We start from the raw sequence: 25,935 nt of genomic DNA on the forward strand, positions 1-25,935 counted from the left end.
CGGGTACCGGTGTGGTGGTGGACATAGCGGTGATGGGGGAAGCCCATGGATTGATCTCAGACCTGCTGGCAGACCCCTCTCTGCCCCCCAACACCTGCAGTTCCCTGCGGGCTGTCAGTAACCTGCTCAGTACCCAGATCAGTTTGCAGCCGCTGCACCGGCCGCGAATCAACCCTCTGCAGGCACTCAGCGACACACACACCTGCTCCGACTCCGAGGACTGGCCAGAGAGAGAGAAACTGGCCATCCCAAAGGTAAAGGCTACTGTACTTTTATAGACACGTGTACGTATGTACGCATACACACATATATACACAGGTTTTGTGCGTGCATGAAAAATCTCTATTCTGCCGATTTGAATTAACTACATTTTCAATGAGAACGCCTTGAATGTTAATATTTTCTGTTAGTTAGCACTTCTCTCTCTCTCTCTCTCTCTCTCTCTCTCTCTCTCTCTCTCTCTCTCTCTCTCTCACACTCACACTCACACACACACACCCCCACACACACACACACACACACTCACTCCTCTCAACCTCGTCCACACACATACATCTCCATTTCACCTCCCCATGCTGGACAGACCCTATAATGTAGTGAGCATTGACAGACATTCCCACAGAAAGCTTTTAATGTTTTACAAGGCCAGCACTTCAAAATGCATGCAGGCACTTAGTGCAGAGGTGAGACTAAATAAAGCGTGTGATGCTATGCAGGATACCCAGAGAAGCTTAAACAGCCTCATTGAACTCTTTATGGATTCCACTGATGTAGTTAGGGTTATGTAGGGCCCAGTTTTTCCTTGTCAGGTGACGTTTTCAGGTCAGGGAAAAACATTGGGCTCGTGGCATGGCTCATAGACACCCAAGCATTGCACTAGTCATTGTGGCTAGTCAACTATGAACATAGTTATAATGCACAGTGTATGCTGTGTATTAGAGGTGGACCGATTAGGATTTTTCAACGCCGATACCGGTTATTGGAGGACCAAAAAAAGCCGATCCCGATTACTCGGCCGATATTTATGCATATATTTGTAATACTGACAATTACAACAATACTGAATGAACAATGAACACTTTTATTTTAACTTAATATAATACATAAATAAAATCTATTTAGTCTCAAATAAATAATGAAACATGTTCAATTTGGTTTAAATAATGCAAAAACACAGTGTTGGAGAAGAAAGTAAAAGCGCAGTATGTGCCAAGTTAAATAAATGTTTAAGTTCCTTGCTCAGAACATGAGAACATATGAAAGCTGGTGGTTCCTTTTAACATGAGTTTTCAATATTCCCAGTTAAGAAGTTTTAGGTTGTAGTTATTATAGAACTATTTCTCTCTATACCGTTTGTATTTAATTTACCTTTAACTATTGGATGTTCTTATAGGTACTTTAGTATTGCCAGCCTAATCTCGGGAGTTGATAGGCTTGAAGTCATAAACATCGCTGTGCTGGAAGCATACCAGCTACATACCACCGGTCAGTCAGACTGCTCTATCAAACATCAAATCATAGACTTAATAATAACATAATAAACACAGAAATACAAGCCTTTGGTCATTAATATGGTCAAATCTGGAAACTATCATTTCGAAAAAACAAAATGTTTATTCTTTCAGTGAAATACGGAACTGTATTTTATCAAACGGGTGGTAACCCTATGTCTAAATATTTCTGTTATATTGCACAACCTTCAATGTTATGTCAGAATTATGTAAAATCCTGGCAAATTAGGCGGTCCAAACTGTTGCATATACCGGGGCTCTGCTTGCATTGAACGCAAGAGAAGTGACACAATTTCCCTAGTTAATAATGCCTGCTGACATGAATGTATTTTAACTAAATATGCAGATTTAAAAAACAAAAAATACTTCTGTGTATTGATTCTAAGAAAGGAATTGATGTTTATGGTTAGGTACATTTGTGCAACGATGGTACTATTTTCGCAAATGCGCTTTTGTTAAATCATCACCCGTTTGGCGAAGTTGAAGTAGGCTGTGATTTGATGATAAATTAACAGGCACCGCATTTGTTATATGCAACACAGGACAAGCTAGTTAACCTAGTAATATCATCAACCATGTGTAGTTAACTAGTGATTGTGAAGATTGATAGATTTTTTAATGAAATAAGTTTAATGCTAGCTAGTAACTTAACTTGACTACTTGCAGCCACAAGGTCCTTTTGATGCTGCACTCGCGTAACAGGTGGTCAGCCTGCCACGCCGTTTCCTCGCCGATTGCAATGTAATCGGCCATAATCGGTGTCCAAAAAGGCCGATTATCGATTATTGCGAAAACTTGAAATCGGCCCTAATTAATCGCTCTACTGTGTACCCATTAAATTACATCTCTGGGGTCATTATATCATAACAGCCAGGTCTTTACAGACAAATAGGTCGTTATATCATGTGTATCGGTCCCCAAACCCTTACCCTACTCCCTATAACTGCTACCCACACCTGTGTTTAGCAGTCTAGACCCCACTACCCCTTAACCCCTCTGTCTCATCTCACCATCTACTGTATCTGATACTGTAGCGCTCTACTCTCCTAGCTAGACTGTTGACCACATTTCTGGTCTCCACTCACTCTGTGAATTAAAGGTGACATTCTGTCTGAGTACAGACAAACACCACTGAGAGCATCTGGTTCCTGAGCTGCTGCTGTTTTATCTGGGATTCTCCACAGCTGTGTCAACACAGTCTATCTGAATAAAACAGTGTCCGTCCAACATAAGTGTCCCCCCCCCCGCCCCCCTCTCTCTTACTCTCTCTGATGGTTTAAAGTAATCAAAACACAATTTAGAGAAGGTCGTAGTGAGGAGGTGAGGCCCTTACATCTGCTACCCAGTCCACATTGCCCCTTTACTTCCTTCCTTCTCCCCTCGGATCAGAAAACTGGTTTGTTTTAGGGGATGTCTGGTTGTGCAGTTCCATCTCTGTTTCTTGTATAAAAGCCGTCTCGACGTCGTGAAGCTCGGTCTGCTAGACAAAACACTTTCTGAAATTCCAGAGGAGAGATGTGCTACTCCGGAATATTGGAGGGGGGGTGGGGGTGGGGGGGGTGTTTAACTCAGTCTAAGGGCCTGGGACAGAGAGAGACTTGCTAAATGCAGTCCAGAGGAAAAGCTGCTTTGCTCACACTGTGTACCTCTGATGATAATGGTGTTAGATTAGAGAAGTTATTTAAGCTTGAATTCTCCCCAAAACCTTTTCCTCTGACAAATGCAGCCAAACCAATGTTTTGTATTAGACTGTAGTGAAAAACTGCATCCCAGGTGTATATCACAATGAAATAATATGGAACATTTCACCTGAAATGGATGAATTGTATTAAATATACTGAACAAAAATATAAACGCAACATATAAAGTGTTGGTTGCACTTTGTGCTGGGGACAATAAAAGGCCACTCTAAAATGTGCAGTTTTGTCTCACAATACAATGCCACAGATGTCTCAAGTTTTGAGGGAGTATGCAATTGGCATGCTGACTACAGGAATGTCCACCAGAGCTGTTGCCAGAGAGTGTAATGTTAATTTCTCTACCATAAGCCGCTTCCAACATTGTTTTAGAGAATTTGGCAGTACCTCCAACTGACCTCACAACCACGCCAGCCCAGGACCTCTACATCCGGATTCACCTGCGGGATCATCTGAGACCAGCCACTCGTGCAGCTGATGCAGTAGTTCTGTCTGTAATAATGCCCTTTTGTGGGGAAAAATCATTCTGATTGGCTGGGCCTGGCTCCCTAGTGGGTGGACCTGGCTTCCAAGGGGATGGGCCTATGCCCTCCCAGGCCCACCCATGGCTGTGCCTCTGCCCACTTATGTGACAACCATAGATTATGGCCTAATGAATTGATTTCAATTTACTGATTTCCGAATATGAACTGTACCTCAGTAAAATAGTTGAAACTGTTGTACTGTGCGTTTATATTTTTGTTCAATATAGTTTAATTTACTAGAACCTTATGCATAGCAAAGTAGTATTGACATGCTTTTAGACCCAGATAGATTTCAGAATAGATTCAATGAGGTAATGTTTAGAGCCCATTAGACACAAACCAGGGCTGATATGAGGAAGTGGGCCTGACCCTGATAGGACGAGACTTGACCCCTCCCCCTTGGCTGTGACACAGACTGTCTTTGTGAGTAACTGGAAGAGACATGGCTCACCTCGATAGCATCAGACATCTGGACCTCTGCAACCATTTGAATCCTGCTCCAAGCCTCTGAGTCTGTGAGCCAATCACACTGTGTCCATCTCACCATCAGGTCATATAAATGTCATACGGACGACAATGACTGTACTCATGTTATAACCGATGGAAATACTAATCCATGGTCCTGAGACAGAGGCTTTAAAAAGAGTAGGGTGACAAGTGTTTCAGATGGATTAATATGCTGGGAGGCACACACACACACACACACACACACACATACATACATACATACAGTTGAAGTCGGAAGTTTACATACCCGTAGGTTGGAGTCATTAAAACTCGTTTTTCAACCACTCCACAAATTTCTTGTTAACAAACTATAGTTTTGGCAAGTCAGTTAGGACATCTACTTTGTGCACGACACAAATTATTTTTTCCAACAATTGTTCACAGACAGATTATATCACTTATAATTCACTGTATCACAATTCCAGTGACCATTGTTATGTTTGGAGGAAAAAGGGGAGGCTTGCAAGCCAAAGAACACCATCCCAGCCGTGAAGAACTGATTTAAAACGGAGTTTAAATGTATTTGGCTAAGGTGTATGTAAACTTACGACTTCAACTGTATAGTTTTTCACAATTCCTGACATTTAATCCAAATAAAAATTCCCTTTAGGTCAGTTCGGATCACCACATTATTTTAAGAATGTGAAATGTCAGAATAATAGGAGAGAAGGATTTATTTCAGCTTTTATTTCTTTCATCACATTCCCAGTGGGTCAGAAGTTTACATACACTCAATTAGTATTTGGTAGCATTGCCTTTAAATTGTTTAACTTGGGTCAAATGTTCCGGGTAGCCTTCCACAAGCTTCCCACAATAAATTGTGTGAATTTTGGCCCATCGCTAACTGACAGAGCTGGTGTAAATGAGTCACGTTTGTAGGCCTCCTTGCTCGCACACGCGTTTTCAGTTCTGCCCACACATTTTCTATAGGATTGAGGTCAGGGCTTTGTGATGGCCACCCCAATACCTTGACTTTGTTGTCCTTAAGCCATTTTGCGACAACTTTGGAAGTATTCTTGGGGTCATTGTCCATTTGGAAGAACCATTAGAAGAGGACTGGCCACCCCACATAGCCTGGTTCCTCTCTAGGTTTATTCCTAGGTTTTGGCCTTTCTAGGGAGTTTTTCCTAGCCACTGTGCTTCTACACCTGCATTGCTTGCTGTTTAGGGTTTTAGGCTGGGTTTCTGTACAGCACTTTGAGATATCAGCTGATGTACGAAGGGCTATATAAATAAATGTGATTTGATTTGATTTGATTAGCGACCAAGCTTTAACTGATGTCTTGAGATGTTGCTGCAATATATCCACATAATGTCCTTCTCATGATACCATCTATTTTGTGAAGTGCACCAGTCCCTCCTGCAGCAAAGCACCCCCACAACATGATGCTGCCACCCCTGTGCTTCATGGTTGGGATGGTGTTCTTCGGCTTGCAAGCCTCCCCCTTTTCCCGCCAAACATAACAATGATCATTATGGCCTAACAGTTCTATTTTTGTTTCATCAGACCAGAGGACATTTCTCCAAAAAGTACAAACTTTGTCCCCATGTGCAGTTGCAAACCGTAGTCTGGCTTTTTTTATGGCGGTTTTGGAGCTGTGGCTTCTTCCTTGCTGAGCGGCCTTTCAGGATATGTCGATATAGGACTGGTTTTACTGTGGATATAGATACTTTGTACCTGTTTCCTCCAGCATCTTCACAAGGTCCTTTGCTGTTGTTCTGGGATTGATTTGCACTTTTCGCACCAAAGTACATTAATCTCTAGGAGACAGAGCGAGTCTCCTTCCTGAGCCGTATGATGGCTGCGTGGTCCCATGGTGTTTATACTTGCGTACTATTGTTTGTACAGATGAACATGGTACCTTCAGGCATTTGGAAATTGCTCCCAAGGATGAGCCAGACTTTTTTTTTTTCTGAAGTCTTGGCTGATTTATTTTGTTTTTCCAATGATGTCAAGCAAAGAGGCACTGAGTTTGAAGGTAGACCTTGAAATACATCCACAGGTACACCACCAATTGACTCAAATTATGTCAATTAGCCTATCAGAATGCTTCTAAAGCCATGACATCATTTTCTGGAATTTTCCAAGCTGTTTAAATGCACAGTAAACTTAGTGTATGTAAACTTCTGACCCACTGGAATAGTGATACAGTGAATTATAAGTGAAATAATCTGTCTGTAAACAATTGTTGGAAAAATTACTCGTGTTATGCAGAAAGTAGATTACCTAACTGACTTGCCAAAAAACAAGACATTTGTGGAGTGGTTGAAAAATGAGTTTTAATGACTCCAACATAAGTGTATTTAAACTTATGACTTCAACTGTACATGCATGCATAAATACACACACACACACACGCGCACACTCCTCTCAACCTCGTCCACACACATACATCCCCACTTCACCTCCCCATGCTGGAAAGACCCTGTAATGTAGTGAACATTGACAGACATTCTTACAGAAAGCTTTTAATGTTTTACAAGGCCAGCACTTCAAAATGCATGCAGGCACTTAGTGCAGAGGTGAGACTAAATAAAGGTGTGCACAGAGTGTGTGTGTTTCAGATGGATTAATATGCTGGGACACACACACACACACACAGACACACACACACACACACACACACAAGCCCAGGAAAGAGTGAAATATTAATGTTCCTGTCAGCAAGGCTTTTCTCTGGTTCTGTTCTCTCTCTCTTTAGTCAATGAACAATGGTGCTTTTATCCACTACTTTAAAACATATCTACCAAATTATGGATCAAATTAGTTTCATTAAGATTAAGTTAATACTATACTATACAGTATGCTTTGTATCATCACAAAATCAAATTCATTCAAACTCATCTCTCAAGCATGTGTTATGTTATGTTACTTGAACTGATAATAAGATTTGACCTGTGGCACAGATTTGTTTTGCCACATTTTTACGGTGGTTAAAAAGTAACACTTTTCCGACCAAATGATTCTGAGGACATTCCTCCAGGTCTTCCATCTGTCACTTTCCCTTATCAACCGGAAAACCATCATCTGCCTACCTCAAATGTTCTTGTCCTTTCATAATGTCTTTACTGTAGTGGTTGACCTCTGGTCTCCCGTCCAGGATGTTGTCGGTGCAGAGTAGAGAATCAAATGTTTACAAGCAGATGTTATTGCGGGTGTAGCGAAATACATCTGCTAAATGTGTGTATATGACCAATACCATTTGATTTGATTAGCTGTTCAGAGAGCTGGACCGAACCCACAACGTTGTGTGTGTTGTAGCGTCTGCGACGGAGCCTGCCTCCAGGCCTGCTGAGAAGGATCTCCTCTACATGGACCACCACCACCTCAGCTACAGGTCTTCCCACCATAGAACCAGGACCTGTACGCAGAGACCGCTCTGCCAGCATCAAACCCCTCCACGACAGTCCACCATGCAGGTATCATGCACTATCCTCTACTAACCTTTTCTCTCCATCTCTCTCTCTCCCTCTCGCCATCTCTCTCCCTCTCTCCATCTCTCTCTCGCCATCTCTCTCCATCTCTCTCTCGCCATCTCTCTCCCTCTCGCCATCTCTCTCCCTCTCTCTCTCACACATTTCCTTCGTCTTTCCCTCTTTTTCTCCCTAGCTCACTCTTAGTCAACCGCCATGCAGGTAGCAGCCCCTCTCCTCCTCGATAGACTCCCTTTCTCTCTCTCTCTCTCTCTCTGTTCGTCTTTATTTCTCTCCACATCCAGACGTCCGACTTGCTTCCTGCTGCTCGAGTAACTTCCCGTAGGGGTCATCCTGAGGCCAGCACAAGGCCCTCCCCAGCTGTAAACCCTCCTCCTTTACGGCCCGTCACAATAGTGAAATATTAGACCTATAATGCACGTGCAACACTGATATATTTTCTTAAGTGGTGAATGATGGACGGGTCATGTGGGAGTTTGAACTGGAGAACGTAGGATGGTCTATGTGTATGCCTGTCTTTGAAGGAGACTGTTTGTGGCTCCAGTCCTGTGGAGTGCTCCTCCAAGGCAGCTGGCCTTCATCTGTACAGAGGCTGCGTTTTTAGCATCCAGCAGTCTGTCGCCCACTCCTAAACTGACCCTAGTCCTCTACCTCCTACCCTCTATACTCTCTAACCCCTACCTCATAGCACTTTGTAGATCCTAAAGGTTTGGATATGGGTAAGAAATATGCAGAATAAACCACCTAACCTGAGATGATAGGATTGTTTGAGACATACAGATGATAATGCACACCAGTTTTGTGATTCATTCCATTTCCACTCTGTGTCAGGCTCAGAACTGGCTGTACTCTCCGGGGACTAATCTGTGTTGTTCGGGCCAAAACAACATCCCTTTTGCTGCTATTATTTATCATCTAAATTGTTCCTCTGTTTGAGATATTGGTTGAAGGTCAGAGTGTAACAATTCATCCTGAAGTCTGATCGGTATCTGCAGACTACAGTCTGGCTCTTTGGCGGCTTCCTGGAGACAAAAACATTCTACAATAAATGTCCCAGGGAGGTTTTTATCCTGTATGTCAGAGCAGGATTCAAATACTGCTGGGGTCACCACCCAGTACACTCTCAGGAAAAAGGGTTCCAAAAGGGTTCTTCGGCTGTCCCCATAGGAGAACCCTTCTTGGTTCCAGGTAGAACCCGTTTGGGTTCAATGTAGAACCCTCTGTGGAAATGGTTCTACGTGGAACACAAAAGGGTTGTTCAAAGGGTTCTCCTATGGGGACAGTGGAAGAACCCTTTTAGGTTCTAGATAGCAACTTTATTTTCTAAGAGTGGAGGGTTCATGTTGTGGAGGTGATGGTGTGATGGTCGTGTCTGATCTGCCACTCTTCAGGGACAATGGAAGTTGAATAGATGCTCTGTTGAATTGCGAAAAGCAACACGGTTCACCATAACAGCATTCAACAGACAGTGCAGACAGACTGTGGTTGTGGCATCCTGTCTGTTAGAGTATTGTGACTTACTGAGGTGTTGATATGCCGTGTGTTTTCCAGCATGGTGAACAGTGAGTCGTGGAACAGCTCTGTAATGCTCACCATCTCGAAGAGTCGCTCCATGTCTGCCTCCTACTCCGCTTCAGCCACCTCCAACCACCTCTACAACAGACGCATGACCAGACCAGGTGTGTGAGTGTGTGTGTGTAGACACTTTGCGTGACAAACAGAGAGTGATATTTTTAGTCCATCAGAAGAGAACGGGTCATTTAGAATGATTCTAATGTTATGGGGCCATGTAAGAGATACAAGAGACGGGTCAATCCATTCTCTGTCCATTCAGTGTGTGCCTGTGTCGGTGCATGTGTGTGGGCAGTATGTGCAATTTCTATTTTGTCTTTGTTTAAAATCGTGATCTGATTTGTTCCATTTCGTTGAACGCGTCTTCCCTCCTAATAACCCTGTTCTCTCTCCAGGTTACCCCCCCTCCAATATATCTCCTCTGGCCTCTCCCTGCCACTCCCCTCCGGTCCAGGGGACCCCTGTCTCCAGCCCCACCACCAAGTCCTGCTCTGTGGACCTACCGGACCCTGTGGACAGCCAGGGAGAGAGGCCTGTGGGCCCCCAGGCCCCACACAGAGCATTAACACACAGCATCAGTGCACCTAGCTCCACCACACCGCACTGGGGGCCACCATCTCTCTGCATCAGGTAGCAGACACGTACTTACAGATATACACAAAACAGATACTGCCCTTTCTGCTGTCACAAAGAGGTACAGAACATACACACAGAGAAAAGCTTGAATGTCGCATTCTTGCCCGTTACTTCACTGATCATTGGCAGCGCTGTCTAGAAGACACTGAAGCAGAGACTGAGGAAGTCGTGCATGTAGCTTTAAGCTCAGCCTCGCTGAATCGGAGAAGAGACGTTGTTTAACGGCTTCATGCTGCTTCATCGTCCTGTGTGTGTTTCTGTTCCGTGTGCATGTGTATTACAAAGGGTGAGAGATGAGTAACCAGTCATGTCTCGAGAGAGACATCCTCTGAGGCACATGGACTCACGCCAGAGAGAGATGAGTGAGACAGTCAAAGAGAGAGAGCGAGGGAGGGGGAGAGAGTCAAAGCGAGGGAAGGGGAGAGAGTCAAAGAGAGAGAGAGAGAGAGAGAGAGAGAGGGAGGGAGGGAGGGGTGAGTGTCAAAGAAAGAGAGGGTCAAGGGGAGAGAGAGAGGGGAGAGAGTCAAAGAGAGAGATGAAGAGACTTCCTATGAGGCACATGGACTCACGCCAGAGAGAGAGATGAGACAGTCAAAGAAAGAGAGAGAGTCAAAGAGAGAGAGAGCGAGGGAGGGGGAGAGAGTCAAAGAGAGAGAGGGAGGGGAGAGGGTCAAAGAAAGAGAGGGTGAGAGTCAAAGAAAGAGAGGGTCAGAGAGTCAAAGAAAGAGAGGGGGAGCAAGGCACATGGACTCACACCAGAGAGAGAGATGAGACAGTCAAAGGAGAGAGAAATAGATAGAAAGAGACTTTCTCTGAGGCATATGGACTCACGCAAGAGAATCACAGAGAAGGTCCCGCTGCAATGTTCTAAGACAAGAGGACGTGGATAAGGAGTATAGGTTGTCTTTATGGCGACGACAAGATGTTCAGTTATTAAGATGAGTGATCTAAGGAAGAAAAGTCCACCACAGAAGAAATACATAAATACAATAATGAATGGCTGGATGTGGGAGGGTTATAAGTGTTGAGATGGTGGACATTAAGGAAACGATAAAGTAAGTAATGGAGGCCAGGGCTGTGTTGTTGACATGGGAAGGGAGTACTGCTGTGTATTCACTAGGAACCAAACGGAAACAAACAGAGAACTTGATGATAAAAAGATTGTGGGAGCTGTTTTGTTAGACCTCAGAGTGGCTTTTGACGTTATAGATGTCTAACAGAAGACAGAGGGTGTTCTTTAATGACAGCCTCTCCAACATAATCCAGGTTGAATCAGGAATTCCCCAGGGCAGCTGTCTGGGCCCCTTACCTTTTTCAATCTTTACTAATGTCATGCCACTGGCTTTGGGCAAAGTCTATGTATGCATATGACTTAACACTATACACATCAGCTACTATGGGGAGTAAAATTACTGCAACACTTAACAAAGAGCTGCAGTCAGTTTCAGAATGGTGGCAAGAAATAAATCCTAAATATTTCAAAAATTAAAAGCATTGTATTTGGGTTAAATCATTCACTAAACCCTAAACTTTAACTAAATCTTGTAATGAAAAATGTGGAAATTGAGCAAATGTAGGTGACTAAACTGCTTGGAGTAACCCTGGAATGTAAACTGTAATTGACAAAACATGTTAATGCAACAGTAGCTAAGATGGGGAGAAGTCTGTCCATAATAAAGCACTCTGCCTTCTTAACAATACTATCAACAAGGCAGGTTCTACAGGCCCTAGTTTTGTCACACCTGGACTACTGCTGCCTTGGCAGCCGCAAATGGGGATCCTTAATAAATACAAATATACACCCTTGGCTCTGACTGCGTTGAGAGGAAGAATGTCGTTGATCCTGGTTCAGCTAGAACAGCTGGTCTGATGATGTGAGAAGTGATCACTGACCTGGACTCGTTGGCCTTTTATCTGGCCTTGTTTCCTCTAACGCTACTGATGTGGTTAACTCTTCGCTTATCCTCTTGTTCTCTTTTCTCCTCTCCCATTAGATATAAATGTAGAGCCTTTTTTCATATCGTAGTTGTTTACATGTTTTGAATATCCTTTGTTTTTCTGTCCTTTGTCCCTCTCTCAGCTGTGGCAGACCGTACAGCAGGCTGAGCCATGGGGAGGGGTCTATGGACAAAGGGGACAGAATACCCCACCCTGGTAAATAGTAAAAGGACACTTATCTACTTCTCCATATATGACTTCTCTCTTAGTGTTACATTTCTCTTTGCCACGTCGTGAGCGTGCCAACCACCTGACTTAACCCCTGACCCCTGATCTGTTCTGTCCTATAAGATGACCCGGGAGTGGCGTCGTCAGACTGTGAGAGCACCTACGAGACCAACCACAGTGACAGCAGTGACTTTGCACAGAACGAGGAGGACGTGGAGGGGGCCAAGAAGCCCTCGGACACCCAGGACGGATGCAGGTCGTATCAGCCTGAGGGAATCGTCCTGCAACCCCTAATGCCACCTCTAGAGGTAGGTTCCTCTATAGAAATGCATTGAGTGGAATGAAAATGGGTCTACAAATATGCTAAACATTTCATGGCTGCAATATCAATAAATCAACACATTATGAAATTATTTATTTGATTCGAAGAGCAAATACCAAATAACATGCTATTTCCCTATAAAGTGCACTACCCTACTTGTAACATACTATTACCCATAGCTACTTGAAATTACCCTTGATCCTGACCCCTGACCTCTAGGACACACAGCCTATCCTGGACCCAGAGCCTCTGGTGATGTCAGAGCTGGATCCTCTGATGACTCAACTCAACCGCTGGAACTTCCCCATCTTCAACCTGGTGGAGAAAACACACGGCCGCTCAGGATGCATCCTCAGCCAGGTGAGGACAGGCCTCAGGCAGGTGAGAACAGGCCTCAGGCAGGTGAGAACAGGCCTCAGCCAGGTGAGAACAGGCCTCAGTCAGGTGAGAACAGGCCTCAGCCAGGTGAGAACCAGTGAGTACAGGTGAGAACAGCACATCTTCAACCTGGCGGAGAAGACACACTGACAGTCTGGCTGCATCCTCAGCCAGGTAAGGATAGATACAGCCTTAGTCAGGTGAGAACAGGTGAGACTTAGCTAGGTGAGGATAGTTTTTAACCGGGTGGAGATTAGGCTGCATCCTCAGCCAGGTAAGGTTAGCTACTGTAGAGCCAATTGAGAAAAACCCAGACCCATCCAGGTAAGGATAGGTAAACAAGTCAGAATACTGTGGTGGAAACAGTCTATCGTGAATCAAGAGAGAATGGCTCAGACTTTAAACCAAAGTGTATTTAAAATGCATTTAAAATCGCAACACAATTAAGAAAATACATTACGACAATGCAATGAAAAATAGTTCAAGCAAACAGGAAGCAGTAAAAAGTATGAATAAAAAGAGCATAAAACACATATGATGTTTAAACAGTCACTGATTAAAGGCCAAGCTAGAAAGGTAGGGTTTTAAACGTGATGTAAAAGCCTCAATGGTGTCTGCCCCTCTTACCTGACAGGAACAGCTATTCCAAAATTTAGGGGATTTGATAGACAGAGGAATCCGCTCACCGATTTGGCCATCGAAGGATGCCTGTGAATAAAGCACTGTGAGATATGGGTGGGATTACACTGCCATCTACTGGTTGAAACAGGAGTTACAAGTAATTGGATTTGCAGTGTACTGTACACCAAGACCGCCACGAAATGAGTTCCATTTCGGAAGTGTATCTTGGTGAAAAACAACTTTCTATTTCACCTAATTGTAACATTCTGTCATGAATAGCACATGTTCAACTTAATAAAAAACATGTTCTCATCTCAAGAAGTTCATAAAAAATGACTATAATATCAAATCAAATTTTATTTGTCACATGCGCCGAATGCAGCAGGTGTAGACCTTACAGTGAAAGGCTTACTTACAAGCCCTTAACCAACAATGCAGTTTTAATAAAATACCTAAAAGAAAAGTAAGAGATAAGAGGTAAATAATTAAAGAGCAGCAGTAAATAACAATAATGTGGCTATATACCGGATACCGGATAGAGCCAATGTGCGGGGGCACCGGTGTCAAAGTAATTGAGGTAATATGTACATGTAGGTAGAGTTATTTAAGTGACTATGCATAGATAATAACAGTGCCTATTAAGTGCCAAATAAAGTAACAGGGTTGACCGTAACAGGGTTGACCATAACAGGGTTGACGATGTGTTTTTCTTCTCCAATTTATGCTTTGGCCACAAATACGAGCATAGGATGAGTCAACAACATGAATTGGTTATGAGGGAACAGATTATACACTTAAAAGTGATTTTTCACTGGAAAGTTACTTTAAAACACGTCTAGCCTGTCTGTCTATCTGTGGGTAACAGAGTTGACGTGTTACGCTCGACCCACTCAGTTTCCTACCACAAAACACCAGAAATGGCCAGAAAGAGTAGGACCAGCTCACTGTTTTTACGCTATGATTTGATTATTAAATGTTACATTTTTCTTTTGAAACAAATATTTAAAAGGAATTAGTTTCACCACATTAAAACGAGAATTCGGGTTCACTTAGCAGGGTTGACCTTTAATCACATGAAATAAATAATAAGCTTGAGAAATGACTTTATCGACGCGCCAAAGTTACCACGGTTTTACGATGATGGTGAACATTTTGGGATTAAGTGAGTTCAAATCTTGCTAGAAGTCACAGACGGTGCACAGAGGCATAGCCGCAGGGAGTAAGGGTGCCGGGGTTGTGCACTGGGCCTTTACGAGTCCTGTATTAGTGGACCTATATGGCTTTATATAACGTTCTCCACCCACCCCTCCCTTGTCGACCCAAAGTTCTCACACGGTTATACACAGAGGGACATGTCAAAATGCAGAATTCTTCAGAAAGTCGTTAATCATATAAACCAATCAGATGTATTGAATGTTTCACTTGGTCTATATTAAAGTGCACTTCATTTAATATAACGGGCTTTTAATTCAATATTGGTGCACGATTTCTACTTAAAATATCAAAGGGACACAAAGGGGACTAATTTCGGGGAAAGACCCATGAGCAGGTTCACAGCTTCAGGTGTGAAGAGGCTAACTAGGTGGATGGGATAAGGCTGCTCTATGTGTGTTCCAGGTTTCCTACCGCCTGTTTGAGGACACGGGACTGTTTGAGACGTTCAAGATTCCTGTCAAGGAGTTCATGAACTATTTCCATGCTCTGGAGAACGGATACAGGGACATCCCATGTGAGCAAACGTTACCATTAATCCTCGATGTGAATATGCTTTGAAAATACACACACAGTTACATCAAGTACTCGAGAATATCAAAAACATTTGATTGAAGCTACCGTAATCCAAACTCCGTGCAGCTGTGGTGGTAGCACTGCCTATTCTATCCACAAGAGGGAGTGGTTGGCTTTCTCAATGCAATCACAGCACTAGTTCTGTTCCCTCTACCTCCACCTGTCTCTGTATGGTTTGTGAGGCATCATTATCATCCAGTGGACTAAGTTCGTACTACAGTTGGCATCTCCTCTCCCTCCCCATGCAGACCACAACAGGATCCATGCCACTGACGTGCTCCATGCCGTGTGGTACCTCACCACCCAGGCCGTGCCAGGCTTGCCCAACCTCCTCACAGACCACAGCTCCGACTCTGGTGAGGACACACACGCGCATATGCAAATACAAGCACACACAGATGCACGGACACAAACAACCACACACGCGCGTGCGCGCGCGCACACTCCTTTCCTCCACTCTCCGTTCCTTTGTGTTCTGACGGAGGCTAATATCCTATGTCTATAAGCCTACTGTTGTATGCTTGTTGCTGATGGCATCCTTCTGGGGCTCAATTAGCTGCTGTATATTAATTCATACACAGCAACCACGTCAGTAGCTTATGTGAAATGGCATAATTACATCAATCAGCCTCACAGTTTGCAGACCGGAGGCTGTGGAAGTTCCCAGAACAATGTTTCCAGTGAGATCAGATGACCGTTAGTTCATAGTCATCGACAGTTCTTTTACCTCTCGCTCTCTATGCAGAGCTGTTTCCATAGAAGCCTATCTCTTCCAGAGGAACACAACAGACGCCAATGTCAACACGCTGATCTTGATCTGTTTGTTCTTCACAAAATCTGTCTGACTGGGCTGGCAGATGGCCTACTCTGATGGCTGAGGGACAGGGTGGCTGGCAGATGGCCTACTCTGATGGCTGAGGGACAGGGTGGCTGGCAGATGGCCTACTCTGATGGCTGAGGGACAGGGTGGCTGGCAGATGGCCTACTCTGATGGCTGAGGGACAGGGTGGCTGGCAGATGGCCTACTCTGATGGCTGAGGGACAGGGTGGCTGGCAGATGGCCTACTCTGATGGCTGAGGGACAGGGTGGCTGGCAGATGGCCTACTCTGATGGCTGAGGGACAGGGTGGCTGGCAGATGGCCTACTCTGATGGCTGAGGGACAGGGTGGCTGGCAGATGGCCTACTCTGATGGCTGAGGGACAGGGTGGCTGGCAGATGGCCTACTCTGATGGCTGAGGGACAGGGTGGCTGGCAGATGGCCTACTCTGATGGCTGAGGGACAGGGTGGCTGGCAGATGGCCTACTCTGATGGCTGAGGGACAGGGTGGCTGGCAGATGGCCTACTCTGATGGCTGAGGGACAGGGTGGCTGGCAGATGGCCTACTCTGATGGCTGAGGGACAGGGTGGCTGGCAGATGGCCTACTCTGATGGCTGAGGGACAGGGTGGCTGGCAGATGGCCTACTCTGATGGCTGAGGGACAGGGTGGCTGGCAGATGGCCTACTCTGATGGCTGAGGGACAGGGTGGCTGGCTGTCTGTCATTCTTGTTGCTTTCTGATGCTCATGTCATATACACATTTGCCCACACATCAGCACGCTAACGCGCACACACAACACCCGTTGACCCAAGTGTTTTGTGCTAAGGTTTCTGATTTGTTTACGACAATGACCGTCAACCCTCACCTCATTTATCTCTCTGACCCTTCTATCCCTGTGTGTGTGTGTGTGTGTGTGTGTGTGTGTGTCCCCAGACTCTGACAGTGGGCTCCTCACCCCCAGCCATATAGGCCATACAGGGTTCCTGGTCTCTAAGATGTCTGCGGTGATGGAGGAGGGTTATGGATGTCTGTCTGGCCTCATCCCATCCCTGGAGCTCATGGCTCTGTATGTGGCTGCAGCAATGCACGACTACGACCACCCTGGACGGACCAACGCCTTCCTCGTGGCGACTAGCGCTCCTCAGGTAGGAAGGGAGAGAGGGAAGGAGGGAGGAAGAAGAGGGAGAGGATGGATGGATGGATGGATCTAACTAAAGGAACTGGAAAGGTGAAAGCAACGTCCCCGGTAGATGTCCACCAATAATACTTTCTTATCTTGTGTTCTTCTCAGATCACTGAAGAGATAAATGGAGGAAGACAAAGGGACCACTGAGATGCACCAATGATAACTAATGAGTGACGCGTTGCTCTCTGTCTCCCCCTGTAGGCCGTGCTATATAACGACCGCTCGGTGTTAGAGAACCACCACGCTGCGTCGGCCTGGAACCTGTTCATGTCCCGGCCAGAGTACAACTTCCTTGGCAACCTGGAGCATGTGGAGTTCAAACGCTTCCGCTTCCTGGTCATCGAGGCCATCCTCGCCACCGACCTCAAGAAACACTTTGACTTCCTGGCAGAGTTCAACGCCAAGGTAAACAGAACCGATGGTCATGAGCTTCTAATCCATACATTTCTCTTTGATGTACATCTTTGATGTACATCCATCGCATCTACAGCTGAATGGACTGAGGCGCTGTGTCATTTTCTCTGGCGATGGACAACTTACAGTATGTCAGTAACAAGCCTGTAGGAGAAGATCTGAGGTTTGTTTGCTCTTACGCTCTCCTGGCTTCTCTCTGATAGGTTGAAAGGAGGTAGGGATAGAGGATGTGAGGACACGAGGAAAGACATTTGAGATTCATTTAACCCTTGCTTCTCTCCAGGTGGGTGATGACGGCTGCTCGGGCATCGACTGGTCCAATGAGAACGACCGGTTGCTGGTGTGTCAGATGTGCATCAAACTGGCGGACATCAACGGCCCACTGAAACACAAGGACTTGCATCTACAGTGGACCGAGGGCATCGTCAATGAGTTCTATGAACAGGTACATCTATTAGGTCTAGGTTTTGCCAGAAGATACCGACCCTACCGTTCCGCTTGTTTACACTGAGCTGCACTGGGGTCAGAATGCAATCATGGTTACAGTAAGACAACGTGGAGCCGGCGCGAGATGTGCATCAGAAAACATACCTCAAATGCAGGAATGGGATATGCCACTGTACTCCAAATTTGACCTCTCACAACACTGCTCCATCGAGAAGCATGAGATACTGTTAGTTTTCCTGGAAAACTGCACTTTTCGTCCTCATGCTAGCTAGCATTAGCCACCGCTAGGGTGACCTGAATTGAATTAAATAAACGTCATTGATCCCTAGAGGGGAAATTGGGTGAATGATGCATCTTGCCATGCAGATCCGACATTTGCATAATTACAATGATTGGTCCAAGGGGGGCGCTGCATCATTTGTGGGGGACGACATGTATACAGCTGCCTTGTTGTTGCTGTCTTTCTTGTGCACCCATGTGCACCCCCCCCCTCCATGAAACTGCCTGATCATAAAATGGTCATTACACTACCTTCTGCATAAATAGCTATGACAGACTTGAGAGGTTGTAGAGGGTCAATTATATTTCTCCATCAAATGACATTGAAATGTGTTCCACTTGGGAATAAAATAGAAGGCAGGCCACTTCATGAGTCCATCACAGTACTGCTCAGTGTGAAGAGGTACAGGTGCCTGGAAACAGCCCACTCTCCAGTAGCAATGCTGCTCATTGGTCAGAGATGGACGAGTGCCTAGCAACCACGCCGCTGATCAGGAAGAGTGACTCTAAGATGTCAGAAAGCGATCAGCGTGTAGGCTGATATATTAGAGAAAGGAGGAGATAGGAATCGTATTGGGCAATGAATGGAGGAGCATATAACGCCCCACCCGGCAGACTGTCGACCAATCGCGTTCACCTTGTCATGCTGTGTCGCGTGGTTGCTAAGCTAATCGTCATGCAATCCCTTCTTGGTCAGGGTATGAGTCGACAAACCTGCCTATTTTCCTCAAAAGTACGAAATGTTACGATTCCAAAGCTATACGATATTGCAGGGACAAAGTAAATTATCTCACATCTCGGAAAGATTTGTAATGTTGTACTTATTGTTCACGTAATTCATGCTTATGTTGGGTTTTTGAACTAGCGCCCAATTGACTCCCATCCACTCCTTGAAGGAGTGCTCTTCTTGTCCCAGAATTGCCCAGAATGCACCACGTGGCCCATTGACGATGCATGGGCAACGTAAACAATGGGCGTTAATACGATTCCCATCAGAATAGATAGAACCAATGGATACTCCCATTCAAATCAAAGTCCTCTGATGTGGAGTCGTGGCCATACTGGGTCTACCAGTTCTGGAATATTCTATGCCCGTGTTTCCCAAATCTATCCTTGGGTACCCCAAGTCAGTCCACTTATTTGACGTATTTCATAACTAACACGTTTAACTAATGAGTGGCTTGATGATTAGTTGACCATGTAAGACGTGGACTGGTTGGGGGAACTCAAATGAGAGGTTTTATTCATTGACTGTGAGGAATAATGTGAAATGTTGAACTACTTTTGTTCTTCTGTGTCTTCATCATTAACGTTGATGTAACACATTACCGTCCTTGTATGTAGGCAATGTACTGCATAATGCATCATCTATTCAAAATGGGAACCCTGGCATTGACGGAGAGACAATTAGGTTGTTGATGTGTTGACAAACAAAATGCACAACATGTCACTCTACAGTGATCGGAGCACCAAAGGGGTGTAGGTTCTCATCAGTGCTACTGTGATTGACAGCGCAGTCTGTCTGTCTCTTCAAAGCCTGAGCTCACTCAATGATAAAACCCAAACCCTCGTTCAAATGTCAGATCTGCTTGTGTCCTTGGAGAGGGAGGGAGGAAGAGAGAGAGAGAGATAAAGGGGGAGGGAGGTGAAAGACACAAAGACAGGGAAGTGAAAGGGAGAGGGGGAAAGACGGGGAGGAGAGAGAGAGAGAGAGAGAGAGAGAGAGGGGGGAGGGAGGTGAAAGACACAAAGACAGGGAAGTGAAAGGGAGAGGGAGAAAGACGGGGAGGAGAGAGAGAGGAAAAGATAGGGAGAGAGAGAGAGAGAGAGAGAGAAGTGTTGTTGTTCTGCAGTTTTGCTGACCTACTTGTGTCATCAGTGACAGCCCTCATTCACATAGACGGAGATGCAGCAACACATCAGATCACAGAGCACTCAACTGCACTGACTGCACTATACGTCAAGGCATGCACAGGTATAACACACACACACACACACACACACACACACACACACACACACACACACACACACATGGTCAGTAGGAGCATACCCACAATCCTGACGCTGACCATTAACACAGTGAAAGCAACTTAAAGATCTGACCCTGTATCAGTGGTTGAGTTGTAACTTTACCTTCTCCTTGACACCTGTCTTTAGAAGACTTTTTAATGGTTCAATACGCCCCTCTAGAGTAGCGCATCTTTCTCTTTTTCCCTCTCTCTCTCCCCCTCTTCACTTCAGACACTCATTTCAGTCCACTGCACTGACTGACGAAAGCTCCGCTGGTTACTATGGCAACAGGAGACCTTGCCTGCTGCGGTCCACTTCGAGTGTATAAAGCCCCTGACGTCAACAGACACATATATATGTATCCGGCTATGTATTACTTTGCTATATATACGTGATCTTGTCAGCCAGCCAATACTGGACCTATAGATGAACGTGTAGGCTTCCTCGAGCTAGATAGACGTGTGCCTTTTGCTGTATATGTTCTTGACCCAGTTTGAAGCTTTGATTATTCAGTTGCTAATCCCACAGGCTCTGCGCGCTGTTGGTTTACCAGTTTAGAGACTGAGACGGGCTGGTGAACAAAATGAGAGAGTTACAAATGTTGATGTGTTTTCTACCATCAGTTAGAATGCAGTTGAATGCAGTTTTTACATCATTTCTGAAGGTCATTTTCTCTCTCTGTGTATTAGTACCTTAGCTGTGACTCCCTGCATTTGACTCTAATTTCCCTCATGTCATTGGCTGGTTGATTGATTGATTGATTGACTCACTTTCCTCAGTGCCAAATGGTGACGCAAAGAGGTCATTCATATTATATTTACATTAGTCATTCAGCAGAAGTGCTTACCCAGAGCGACTTAGTGCACTGCATTCATCTGAAGATAGCTAGGTGAGACAACCAGATATCACAGTCATTGTAAGTACATTTATTCCCAGTAAAGTAGCTATCAGAAAAGTCTGTGCTAGTATGAAAAGACAAGTACAAGTGTTTAATAAAATCAAGGTTATAATCTTTTTTTGGGGGGGGGGGGGTTGAGAGGGGGTGCTGTGGGATGGATCAAAATACTTTTTGAAGAGGTGGGTTTTCCGACGCTTATTTCTAACATTCTGTCATGTTTACCCATAATGCACCACTCCTCAGGGCGATGAGGAGTCGAGTCTGGGCCTTCCCATCAGCCCCTTCATGGACCGTTCTGCGCCTCAGCTCGCCAAGCTCCAGGAGTCCTTCATCACGCACATCGTGGGGCCGCTCTGTTCCTCCTACGACTCTGCCGCCCTCATGCCGGGGAACTGGGTCGACCCCGCCGACGCACGGAGGACGGAGGGAGAGGAGGTGGGGGAACGAGAGACAGAGGAGGAAGAGGAGGATACAGCAGAGGAGGATGCGTCGACTAGCTCTGAGACTTCCCGTAAGAGCATGTTGACGTTCATGTTGAACATCTTTGAGTTGAAAGAACTCCATTAACAGAAACCTGTTGAAATCAAAGCTCAGCTTGAAATGGCCCAGGTATTGAGTTGTTGATATAGTGCCCATCGATAATGCATGTGGTGGATTTAAGCAATAAGGTATATTGGCCATATTACACAAACAATGCGGTGCCTTAATGCTATTTTAAGCTGGTTACCAACATTAATAGAACAGTAAACAGATAAACCAAGTCAGCCAATAAGCATCCAGGACCCAAACGACCCGGTTTATAATTAGCAGTAGATGCAGAAGCCTCAAATACACGAGGCTACTTGGTCTGCCTTAAGTGTATTTGGTATTCCCAGGTTATCAGACCCTGCTTTGTAACCCCTGTCTAGAGGTTGTATTGATAAGGGTTTGCGTGTACAGTATAAGGGGATAGAGATGTAGTAGGTTTTGTTCTGAGGGATTTTTTCCCCCCCCTACAGAGAAGCACGTGGTGAAGCTTAAGAAGAGCAGGAGGCGAGTGTTCTGTCCCATCACTCAGCACCTTCTGGACAACCACGAAATGTGGACAAGAGTCATCGCCTCGGAAACCCGGGACACACCGGACAGAGAGGCGCCTAACTGCCTCAGCAACCCCGCCGAGCCAATCACAGCCATCCACGAGGAGGAGGATGAGCCAGCCAGTAAGGAGGAGCCAATAGATGGCCAGGTAGAGGAGACAGAAGGGGAAGAGACAGGGCTTGCAGAGGAAGAGGAAGTGGTCGAGCAATCGGAGATTGCAGAGAAAAGGGAGGAGGAGTTGGAGTGAGAGGATTATAGTTGACCCTAAGATCAGTTTATCCAAACTCATACCCTCTCCCAAATAGACTTTCTGACTCATGTCAGAAATTATACCCTATTCCTCATGTGGTGCACTAGCTGGCCAAAAATAGTGCACTATACAGGGATTGGGGTGTTGTTTGAGACGCAGCCCCTGATATTTGGTTGCCAGCAAATCACTTAGACACAACACTGTAGAAGTTTGGAGTAACATGTGCCTAAAGAAAACAAGGTGGAGGGAGGGAGCGGAAGCTGAGGATGAGGTGGGATTTATTGTTTTACTACCATATTGGATCAGGTTTCCATTTCAGAATCCCTCTCCCTGACGAGGTGCCCGCAACGCAATACGGGCCCACAGAACACTGACCCCACTGCCAGCCTCAAGACACAGCCGGCCATACAAGTGGTCCGCATCCACCTGACCGCCCTCACAGAACCAGGGTGTACAAAGTGGACTGTACTGAATAGACAGTACAAACACTAGCTCCTGAGGACAATGAGATGAAAGTGCGGGAAAAAGCTGTGTCCGCTCTGTGTTGGTTCTCAGGAGAGGACTGAGGACTAGGGAGAGGAGGGCCAGTGTTGATACAGAGTGTGCTCACAGACACGCATGGAGGCAAACACACACACACACACACACACACACACACAAACCCATCAGAAGATTTGCTAGCTACCCCAGGAAGAGGGAATGGGAAGTCTAACATAGAACGCTGTAGCTCTGAAAAAAAGCTTTATACTCAGTCGTGGAAAATAATCCACAGCACAGTGTTTCTTCACATTCTTCATCTCTCTCCTTGTTCCCAATTTGACCATGTTTTCTCTCTTTCTTTCTTTCTTTCTGTCTTTCTTTCTTTCAATCTCTCCACTTTTGTGTCGGTCATTCAGGCTCTTTTCCCCCCCCTCTCGCTCCTACGCAGTTCCACAGGACCCAGGAACACTGACACACCCCACTGGGCACACACTGGTTGAATCAATGGTGTTTCTACTTCGTTTCAATGAAATTACGTTGAACCACGGTGAAATTGGTATTGAATTGACGTCTGCCCAATGGGACCCGACGCAGACCCCTCATCACAGTGTCCTTGTGCCCTTTGTCATTATTGCTTCAACCAACACAAGTGATTGTTCTTTCCTTTGTGTTATTGGTTTGGGGTTTTACTTTCTTTTTTTTTCTTTTTTCACACTGGCCGTAAGATATTCACTCTCAGTGGCGTTTGTGTTTTTTTTAAACATGGCGTGGGGACTTTTTATTTTGTTGCCTCTCTTATTTTACGTACCTTGTATTTTGATTGTCTGCACACTACAAAGGGAATCACTTTGAATCGGAATCACGCAGTTTCTTATAGAGTTAGATCTTTCTTTTATTTCGGAAGCCTCCGTTACGTATTCCAATGTTTTATAAGTGCAGATTCTTTTCTCTCTTCATAGCCTTGACCCAGTAGATGAGGTCATGTACCACCTCGGTGGAGAAGAAGCATTCATAGTTGGATTCATCTGTGGATGTCAATCTGACCATGACACTGAAAAAGAGATTCACCTTTTTCAAAGGTTCTCTACAGCCGTCTTCATTGATAAACTATTTTGTAGAACTCTCTCTCTCGTAAAACTCTTTTGATGGTACACTGACCTCTAGCCTGTGTTTCTGTGCTCTCTCACAATGGGATCTACTACCTAATACCCTGACGGGAAGTTCAGTCGAGAGAGCCAATGTCGAAAGTACACAGATTCTCTTTCAGTATCTTCAGCGAATCCCCATCGAGTGAGCAGTCTCACTCAGTTCCTTCAGAGAACCAAGCTTACAGTCGTAACCAGGCATTTTTTAACTCTTGGGAAATCATCTATTTCTCCATCAGGCTGAAATGATAACAGGCCCTGGGCTCCAATATCTTTCGGCTAGTCAAGTGATCAAAGAAAGCTAATTGCTGAGTGGCCCTTGAAGGAGATGTGGAGGAGCCCAGAGGTTCAACCAAGAGAACACGGTTACAGATATACTCCACATACCCACAGAGAGACTGTGCTGCTCCATAGAACATGGTGAATCACGCATGGGGCTGAATGCAAAGCAAACAAAAGTGTGAAGAAAGAGAATGCAGTAAAAATATCCATACCATGAAAGACAGATGTCTGCTTAGTGTGTGTTTGCTGACTCCCACAAAGAAGTTATGTATTTATTAACTTCCTGATAGTTTCAACATTTCAGCCATAGGTCTAACATGGTTGAACTGTAGCTACCCCATTGTAGCTATCACATGATACATCTACCTGCAGCTATCCCATCTCTCCCTATCCATCCCGCTCCTAGCCCAGGGCAGCTCCCATGACATGACCAGGCAGATCAGGCCTAAGCAGGTGTGTGTCCGGAAAGGCACCCTATTACCTACATAGTGCACTACTTTTGACCATCGTCCTATGGACCCTGGTCAAAGTAGTGCAGTATATAGGGAAAAGGGTGCGATTTGGGACACAGCCCTGGTGGACTAGCCAGCCAGCCTGAGCCAGGCAGCATGCTGCAGTCAGCACATGGACCAGTGCTGGGCTCCCCGTGGCTGTCCATAGCCCCATTTGATATCTAGAGAGAGAGAGAGAGAGAGAGAGACAAATTGGTGGTGACAGAAGGATGAGAGGGAAAGGTAGAGGAAACAGGAGAGGAGAGAGGGAAGTGAAGAGGATGTGAGAGAGAGAAGTGGATAAGAGAGAATGGTATAAGAGAAGGAAGGGGATGAGAGAGAAAGGGAGATGAAGAGGGGCGGAAGAGAAGCGTTTGGGGGGGGGGGGGGGGTCTGAGGTTGGTCAGATGTCTCTTTTCTGTTCACTGATGGTCTCTATGAAAACGTCACTCTGAATGAGGAGCCAATTAAAATGTCTGTCTGTCACTCCGTCTTTCTGTCTGTCTGGTTCTCCTTGAAGATTCTACCCTTAACAGATTGTTGTAGCCAGTAATATTATCAGGAAAAAGTATTTGTGGGGTGACAATGTTTAAAGCAATACTGACACTTAATCTGTATCTGGAGCATTTGAGTTGCACTCCGTGACCTCTCTCCTCTCTCTCTCTCTCTCTCTCTCTCTCTCTCTCTCTCTCTCTCTCTCTCTCTCTCTCTGCTCTCTCTCTCTCTCTCTCTCTCTCTCTCTCTTGCTCTCTCTCTCTCTCTCTCTCTCTCTCTCTCTCTCTCTCTCTCTCTCTCTCTCTCTCTCAAACACCAACCTCTTTGTTGTGTGATCTGTTATGGGTCATTATTTAACAGTGGCATTTAGTGTTGTAGCTGACATAACATCTTGTGATGGGCTAGGGGGCAGGTGGTTGAGGGAATCATTAAAATAGTTATTGGCCCATATTGGCCCGATACAGAGAAGAAGAATCAGACATTGCTAGTCGACCCCTGAC

At 45.3% G+C, this 25,935-nt stretch overlaps 1 protein-coding gene across 1 annotated transcript; it reads left to right on the top strand.

Annotated features, from left to right (window-relative positions):
* Window positions 1–25,320, top strand: LOC115133824 (cGMP-inhibited 3',5'-cyclic phosphodiesterase 3A-like). The gene is made up of 14 exons (XM_065021711.1): window positions 1–254; window positions 7,502–7,659; window positions 9,226–9,353; window positions 9,642–9,876; window positions 11,963–12,036; window positions 12,172–12,356; window positions 12,590–12,730; window positions 14,987–15,098; window positions 15,406–15,513; window positions 16,912–17,123; window positions 17,366–17,569; window positions 17,862–18,023; window positions 21,459–21,726; window positions 22,214–25,320. The coding sequence occupies exons 1-14, from the start codon at window positions 33–35 to the stop codon at window positions 22,537–22,539; spliced, it is 2,535 nt and encodes an 844-aa protein (XP_064877783.1). The 5' UTR covers window positions 1–32; the 3' UTR covers window positions 22,540–25,320.
* Window positions 25,321–25,935: the final 615 nt, after the last annotated feature.

Source organism: Oncorhynchus nerka, linkage group LG8, assembly GCF_034236695.1.
Source record: "Oncorhynchus nerka isolate Pitt River linkage group LG8, Oner_Uvic_2.0, whole genome shotgun sequence".
NCBI classification, from domain to species: Eukaryota; Metazoa; Chordata; class Actinopteri; order Salmoniformes; family Salmonidae; genus Oncorhynchus; species Oncorhynchus nerka.